The sequence below is a fragment of the Typha latifolia genome, chromosome 7 (genome assembly GCF_019914945.1).
Source record: "Typha latifolia isolate L0001 chromosome 7, TyphaL0001v2, whole genome shotgun sequence".
NCBI classification, from domain to species: domain Eukaryota; kingdom Viridiplantae; phylum Streptophyta; class Magnoliopsida; order Poales; family Typhaceae; genus Typha; species Typha latifolia.
Genome location: NC_133092.1, coordinates 12,963,499 through 12,972,169, shown reverse-complemented (window position 1 = coordinate 12,972,169; position 8,671 = coordinate 12,963,499). Strand labels below are relative to the sequence as shown.

At 35.8% G+C, this 8,671-nt stretch overlaps 1 protein-coding gene and 1 long non-coding RNA gene across 2 annotated transcripts; one reads left to right on the top strand and one right to left on the bottom strand.

Moving 5' to 3' along the window:
* Positions 1-3,634: 3,634 nt before the first annotated feature.
* LOC140792457 (uncharacterized) lies at positions 3,635-4,648 on the bottom strand. Its single transcript, XM_073143471.1, has one exon. The coding sequence runs from the start codon at positions 4,478-4,480 to the stop codon at positions 3,893-3,895; it is 588 nt and encodes a 195-aa protein (XP_072999572.1). The 5' UTR covers positions 4,481-4,648; the 3' UTR covers positions 3,635-3,892.
* Positions 4,649-7,354: 2,706 nt separating this feature from the next.
* On the top strand, positions 7,355-8,208 carry LOC140792769 (uncharacterized). Its single transcript, XR_012109812.1, has 2 exons — positions 7,355-7,906; positions 8,010-8,208. It is a non-coding gene; the product is annotated as an uncharacterized lncRNA (long non-coding RNA).
* Positions 8,209-8,671: the final 463 nt, after the last annotated feature.

Here is an 8,671-nt window from a genome sequence, read left to right as displayed (position 1 = left end):
ACAGAGTGCATCTGTTTAGTTGAAAAGATGTGTATGGTTTAGGAGAGGAAAATGAGTAGAAATTAAGGAATGGAGACAGAAGTAAGGGGTTGGATATGAATGGTATTGCTGGCAGATAAATAAACCAAAAGTTGGGAGTCAAATGAGACCAACAATTGTGGGGGATGTCTTTTTGTCCAACTGATCTCGTTTATTGCTGTGACCCACTGCTGCAAATGAGAAATTAACTATAAATTATTATGTTCTTCTCAGTCTTAGTCTCTTATTAGATGCAGCTTTTTTTTTCAAAAAAGAAGAAGTTATTTTACTGCTATAAATTTTATAATAATAAACTAAGGATGGAAACAAGTGAATGTTTTCTGGTAACATATAAAACTCGCCCAATGCCAAGTGTTAATTCACAGCTGGAGGCCAACCGAGAAGCCAGGTTTGGTTGTCAGCTAGCAAGTAAATTAATACAAATATTTGATTTTTAGGACCGGAAATAAAATCAATTTAAATTTTACTTTGCTAATAAATTTATGATTAATTTACCAGCTCATAGTCTAATCTCCTTTAGAGGAGGAAAAATGAGAGATATAATTTGAGAGGGCCACAACTTCACATGGATATCACATGAAATCTTAGCTCTATGAACTGAACTGTGGGGTGTGCACAGAGTTGCTACTAACTCTTTGCTTCTCTTCTACGTTGGTAAACTACCAAATAATATTTCTAGTGTTCTCATGGCATGGCTATCAAATATCCTCAATGGTGTATAGTAGATTGATTACTCGTGTCTGTTTACAAATTCCTAGGACTCTGCCCTCGTTAATCGTGTTCATGCAGGTGGGCAGCAGCTCTGAATTCTTAGGACTGTGATCGTAGTTTTACAAAATTAATTTATTTAATAATTGAATTGTTTTTATAACATTATAGTTGGGCTCGTTTAATCCAATCCAATTATCACTATTGTGATAGAGATATTTGTTTGCTTAGACTAGTCTAGATGATACTATGAAGGTCACGTAGTGACAGTGATTGGACTAATGGATTAATATATATATATTTATTGATGAAAGCTTGGAATTACTTAGAGAGATAAAAATATTACCTCTATATTTTATTTATTTTATAATTTACACTTCGTCTTTTATATAACTCAACTCCTCGTTTTTCTCTATAACTCTCAACATTATTTTGACTAATTAATATCGACAAAATTACTAAAATATTTTTACCATTATTTTTTCTCTCTGTCCCTTCTGTCAAGAAGTCATAGGTAATTTAGGTATTTAAAAAATATTTTATATATTATAATAGAATATTTTTTTGCTGATACCGTTTAAAGGGTGTTAAATGAGAATTATAAAAAAAAAGTAGGCGTTGAGTTATAAAAACCTAAAAATCAGGATGTGAATTATAAAATATATAAAATATAGGTGTGATTCCTGAAATTCCCTAGAATTTTAATGGATTGGACTTCTCTCGATCCATTGGGCTAAATTTATTGGGCCGAATCATCGAATGGGCCGTGTGAGCCTACAAGGCCTAATGTTATGTTATGTAATTAATCTGCCTGTTAAGTGGATTAATGTCATGATTTTAAGATAATAAAAACAAAGGCGGTATAAATATAATAATAAAATTACAATGTAATTTTCATGCATCACCACCTCTTCCACTAATTAGTAGTTAGGTCACATGAAACTGCTAAGAAAAATTATTGTTGTATCACATGAAGTGCACCCAATTATTCAAACCTGATGCTTAACGATATCTACCTCTCCTTGCGACTGACCACATTGCCCAACTAATTAATAGCATAAGTGTTAGGTTCACATGCCTCGGAAGTCGTAATGCAACAACCCTAGTCATTTATCCTACTTAATTGATAGGAGCAAAATGATTTATTATAGTTTAATTATTTATCCTTTCATAACTGGGAAAGGAAAGATCCATCCAGATCAGTATTAAGCTATTATTGTGAAAAATAAACTAATTTATTTTGTTATAAGTGTAGGCAAGAAGTTTTGTTTAGTCCATTTGTGATTAACCTTTAGATGAAGAAAGAGAAGAGATCACAATAATGGCATAACCTTACTAACTTTTAATATCAAGATGAATAATGAAAATAAATGAGAAATTTGCACCAAAAGGCCAGACCCATTTTCTGTTATATATATATATATATATATATATATATATTTCTTTTCAACTTTATTATTCTATCTCATCAAATTCTGAAAGAGAGAAGTGGCATGTACTTTTCTTTTGTTATTTCTTCTTCTTCTTCTTCTTCTCATCTTTTATCTTTCTCTTTCTTTCTTTTTTTTTCTATATAAATATCTTTCATCACTTTTTAATTAATAAAGATAAAAAACTAACTAAAAAACTTTGAAATTTATATATTAACTACCAAATGAATTATGAATTTATAAATAACTATGTATCTAATATGAAATTATATAGTAAAATATATGTCTGTCATTATTTTAGCTACACATATCACCAATATTCTCTAAAGATTAATTATTACATTTGATTCTTTTAGCTCTTTTAAATAAAAAATAATAATATTATGTACACTTAAAAAATTATGTTAAATTAAAAGTGATGCTCATAATAATTTAAAAAAAATTAGTTATTATAAAATATCTCTAAAAATTTATATAGGGTAGTATTTCTCTTACTTCTACTAATTTTTTATGACTATAATTCATAGTTTATTTAGTATATGAGTGAAATATAAACAAATAAGTAGAAAAATACTAGAGTAAATTTTTAATAAATTAATTATAAATTTTGTAAATAAATAACAAATTCGAGTGATAAAAAAAGAAGAACGAGAAGTAACAAGCAAAGATACTACCCATCCAAGCTTTTGAAGGCATTTTATAATTATTAATATTTTTCTTAATAGTTATAAACACTATTTTTAATATAACATGATTATTTAAGTGCATATGAAATTTTTTTCCCAATTGAAAGATCTAAAAAATAAATACTAAAATCAACTTTTAGGTGCATAGTTAATTTAGAAATTTATAATTAACTTACAAATTTCGTAGTTAAGTTTTAAATATTAAAATTTTCTAACTAATTTTTTACTTAATAAGCAATTATAAGCATAATTAATAAATTCAAAAAGAAATAACAGCACGAAAAAAAAGGTAGTAGTAGAAGTGGAAGAAAAGGAATAGTAGAATAGTAGGAGGTTATTGCTCTCTAATGTTTTAAAACCTAATATGTTTTTAATGCAAAATTTTCAAAATAAATCATTTTGCAATATTAATATAACAATAGATAGTGTGGTTGGATGCGATAATTTTAATTAAGTTACTAATACCATAATTTTGAATTTAATAAACTAATAATAATAATAATAATAAATTTTACAAATTACACTCTATACTTTATCTTCTCTAAGAATTTTCCTCTCTTAAACGTTATAAAATAATTTATAATACTTAAATTACTTCTGCCTTTTTTATCCGTTTTTTTTTATCTTAGTCGAAGCAAGAATAGGTAAAGAGACTTAAAAAAATGGTGTCAAAGGCTTAACTAAAATAAACTTAGATGTTAAATAAAATTTATAGAAAAAAAAATTAGATTATAATTTTCTTTTAAAAACGGGTGTAAATTACAAAATAGATAAAATATAAAGTCTAATTTATAAATTTTAAACTAATAATAAGAATATCCAAAACCTAAAAATAACACAGTATCGACCGTCTAATCCTCATCAACGGGCCAAAGAAAAAAAGGAGAAAATGGAACGAAATACTTAAAAAAAAAAAAAAAAAACTAGCTATAGAAATAGATAATCTTTCTATTCTTTTAACCATATCGTATTTTTTGTCCTTCTAAACTTTACAAACTCCTTTTAAAAAGAGAGTTGGAAAAGTCTCCATCACAACGCCGGCAGCGTCTCCGACCGCCACGCCAGATCAGCGAAATCAGACGGCCCGCAGGCCATGTCGGAGTAATCGAACAACCCGCCGTCCAACTCTACCACTTCGTCGGCGGCGACCGCCGCCTCCGGCCGAATCCCGAACTCCAATCCCTCGTAGCAACCGGCGATGGCGTCATCGAAACCCCAGATCTGGCCGAACCCTCCTTCCTCCTCCTCCTCCTCCGCCTCCCCCTCGCCGGATGCGGTGACGTCACCCTCCCGTTCTGGCGACGACACCGCCGTCGTCGCCGGAGGCAAACCGAGCTCGTCGTCGGAGGCCTCCAGGAGGTAGCCAAGATCCGACTCCCTCGGATCACCGGAGCACGGCGAGACACTGGAGAAATCCGTTCCCGGAGAAGGTATCGTTATCTCCTCCTCCAAGCTTCGCATCACGTAGGCGAGGTCCTCGCCGGCGGTGATGTCACCGCCGGCATCGTCGCCGACGTCGAATATGCCGAGGATATCGTCTGCCCGAAGACGTTTTGTCTCCGGCGACTCCTCGCCGGAGTCCTCCCTTGGCCTTTTAGGGTTTTCGGAATCCTCCATGATAGAATAGGAGAGAGAGAATAGTTTGTTTTCTTGATTAGGGGGGGTATACGAGGAATAGAAAAGTATGGGGGTGTTTTGGGCACGAAGGTTGAGTTCCGAAAGGCCTTATATAGGGAACGGGCGGATCTTTCCGGGGTTGTTTTTGTAAAATAAAACGAGGTAGTTTATCTAGATTACTCTTGTAATTCAAATTTATTTTAGGGGGTAAAAGGTAAAAGAGGGAGGAGCGTGGAGATCGGGATTCTGCGGCCATGCGTCACGGGCTCGTCGGTTGTTGTCATTTTTCTAGATTTAGTGTTTAGGTTTCACATCCGGAATAAACTGGATTGAAATCCGCATTTGATGTCCGGGAACAACGGAGTGAGTCAGCGGCTTTCGGGAATCGGCTCGGCTTCGTAGGAAACGTCGGGAAACGGTTACTTTCTTACGTAGAATAATACTTTAATAACGAAGGGTGGGAATATTAGTAACTAATTAGACTAAATCCTGGTCATCGGTAGAAATAATTTATCTCTATGATTCTTATTTAGTGAGTTAATTATATTTCAATAATTAAAATCCTAAAATGTCAACGATACAGTGCTATTCGCGTGCTATGGTCAAGTCGTCGGTATAACGCCCATGAAGCGATAAATCTTGTTCTATAAAATGAATCTCCTCAACAACCTCCTTAATACTTACACTCAAAGTATCATTCGAATTTCCATATGTATGACCTCTCCAATTGTCAACATAAATGGCCCAACTTTATGTCCTCGTCATAGGTAATAAATCAATGCTTAGTCTAATATATAAGGAATCGTACTATGGGCTGCATCGATAAAGTTGATGCCCTCTTAGAATAGATAAAGATTCATGCAGACTAAGTAACAAGTTGCTTTATTTATCCATAGAATTCTCAGTGATATAAGGAGTCCACGTCAATGACAAGTAAGTCCCTTAATTAGACGAGCAACTTGGTAGCTCCTTTCGACCCACTTAATCAAAATTAATACGTATAATAGTGATATAGGTAGAGTTTTCTGGAAAAGTTTCAAATGTTGGCAAGACTAAATCAATCCGACTGTCGTAGGGTCAAGGTGACTTAATTTTTGATTTGGTATCTTCGATTCTCCAAATATGAGTTGGCGGATGAATAATGTAGAAAAATCTGAAAGATTCGGTACGTGTCATACCATCACTTGTCGGTATTGGTGTTGGCTGAGTTGCCTTTGCAGCAGGAACGTGGTTCGGCATCCCAATAACTTTTCGCGCGACGGTTACTTGAGCCGACCGGAGAGCCCGAGCCGACGCGCCAGCGTCCGCCACGGTTCCTAATACTCAGCGACACCTCGCCGTTTCATTATCCCATTGGAAATACCGCCCACAGTCCGTATCGACGTGGCCCCTCGAGCGGCTCACTCTTACCGATTCCACCGCCACTACTTGCACCGGATCAGACACGTGTATGGCTTCTCTCCTGTTACCCACTTAGCCGGTCACCTACGGGATCGTTACCGATCGCGCCAACGGCGCGTGTCCGTTTCTACATCACGACTCTTTGGTGTGGCGTGCGAGGCGCGAAGTTAGTGGAGTGTAAAGTGTAAACGCAGGGGTGTAAACCTCAACGGACGTAAAAGTAACGGCGTGAAATGTAAAGTTCGTAGTTCAATAATATAGAATGAACACTTTCTAAATTTATATTTCTGACCTTGCTTTTTTACGTTGGTCTTCCTTTTTGAATGATCCCTTCCTTTTATTAGGTTACGGATCCGGAAACCGGTCCACGCTCACCTCTTGGCATCTTTTTGCGAACCGTTGCGAGAGGGAAGGGGTTGGTTGAGAGTGGTGAAGATTCCTTTGTTCTCACCGGAAATGCACGTACGTTATTTTTCCTTTTTTTTTCCCCCTCCCCACTCCGTGGGCTTCTTCAAAGTTCCAATACCGTCATTTTCTCGGACGCCTTGTCGAAGAAGATCCCGCGAGATGAACTAAGGACATATTCTAGAAGGTAGGTAAATTACTATATTACCCCTAATATCTTGGATGGTCCTTTTTTTTTTTTCTCTTGTCCTCAAATTGGGGGATGAGAGAATGTCCGATCTCATCTTTCCAGAATCCAAATCGATAAATTCGTATGAGTTGAACGAACCCTTTCGTGAAATTTTAAACAAGGGGGGACATGTAAGGGTATTTCGGTCAAAAAAGAGGGGTAAAGGATCATCTCGCGAGAAAGAAAGAGTAGCTTTCTTTATCTACGGGTGGGATGGGTGGCGCGGTCCACGTGAAACTGTTTGTATACGCCAGCATGGGGATGCGGAGGACGGTAGCGCATCGCAGTGGTGTAGGGGCATGGCCGTCATTCACCCTCATATCCCTTTCGTTATGGGTTAGGGAATCACGTGAGCGTCGTGTGGGCCAGCTTCATGGCACGCCGTGTACTATTGGAATCCGCAACTGGCGCGGGAGCTTTCGCTTTTTTCTTTTTTTTTTTAATTATAAATTTTTAATAGTTGGGAAACGGACTAAGTGGGGAAACGCGTTTGAGGACGGGGGGAATGATTTGTGTTTGTGTTTTGGACCACATCTAGATCTGATAAGAGGTGTATGTATGGAGGACCCGTACATGCACTAAAAATGTGCGGATAAAACTTCGGAAAAATTGTACTTACAAAATTGAGATCTAATTATGGACTCGATGCACAGTATTATTTTTTGTTCTTGCCAGTTTCAATATTACTCCCCAAAAAAAAATCAAGATAAGGAACTTTTTGAGAAATAAAACAATGAGTTTAATAACTATTATGCTCTAGGGTTTAGTTTTCCTTTTCCTACCTCTAAAAAAGTTCTTCCTCTATGGACAAAACGATGACCCCCTTTTCTCCCCTCTCCTGGCCCGTTCTATCTATTCTCTTTTCATTTTTCACATTTACTTTTTCTTTCTCGTTGTTTGTCATCGTATTTTATCTCCTCCGCCACTCTAACTTCCTCAACTATAATTTTTTTTTCCATCATTCTCCTCTAGTTGTACTCGCCCCCTTCACTCTCTCTTCATCTTCGCTAGAACTATTGGATCCAAGCTTGACTTCCATGGCTGATGTCAACTCGGTTATCAGTATGCTCTAGGGTTTAGTTTTCCTTTTTCCATCTCTAAAAAAGTTTTTCCTTTGTCCACAAGACGATGAATCCCTCTTCTCCCCTCTCCTAGCCTGTCCTATCTATTCTCTATTCGTTTTTCACATTTACTTTCTCTTCTCATTGTTTGTCATCGCATTCTATCTCCTCCGCTACTCTAACTTCCTCAACCATAATTTTCTTCCATCACTCTTCTCTAGTTGTACTCTCCCCCTTCACTCTCTCTCCATCTTCACTGGAACTATTGGATCCTAGCTCGTCTTCCATGGTTGATGTTAACTACGTCACCTTCTTTTCCACCCCCATCCGGTATGTCATTATCTATCTACTTGTTATACCATGGTTGTAGCATACGCTGACGCATTTTTAATTTTTTATTAGTTGTTCATTTTTTTTTCTCAATTCTTTGTAGGTTGTTGTTCTAGCAATGTGTTTCGTGATGAACTAAATTTGTAAAGTTTGTGCTGAAGCTACTAGAAAGCCTTTTTATACCGGTGTCGTTATGTGCTTCTTTTTATTATATTTCTTTTTCTGGTCTTGAGACAATATATTGTTGATGTTCGCCAAGTTGTGAGGCTTGTCTAAACTATATATTTTTTTGTTTCTGTGCATCAGTCTTGTAGTCAGCTGACTATAATCTTATAGCTAAACTAAATGATATCTAACTTACGTGTTGTTTTAAAAAAAAAAAAAATATATATATATATATATATAGATATTAGACAAGATTTTAAAAATTTATGTAGATATGCTGACATCTCATACAACTAGGACGGCATAATTATTAAGAGTAAAGCTTTAGGTGTGATCTGATCAAGTTGTCTATTAGAAAAACCATTGGGGGAAAATAAAATAAAACTTTGCATGACGCCCACGGGATCTTTACACCTAAAAATTGCATTCATGGTGCCCTTTCATGTGCTTAAAGAGAGGGATTAGGTTGAACTGCCCCTTGATTCGAAAATCAATGTGCAGATCCAGAGTTAATTAGATTTAATAATGCACAAACACTCCAATACTCTATTATCAAACTCGTCATCATGTATCTTCGATTAATTAAATTATCAAATTTGA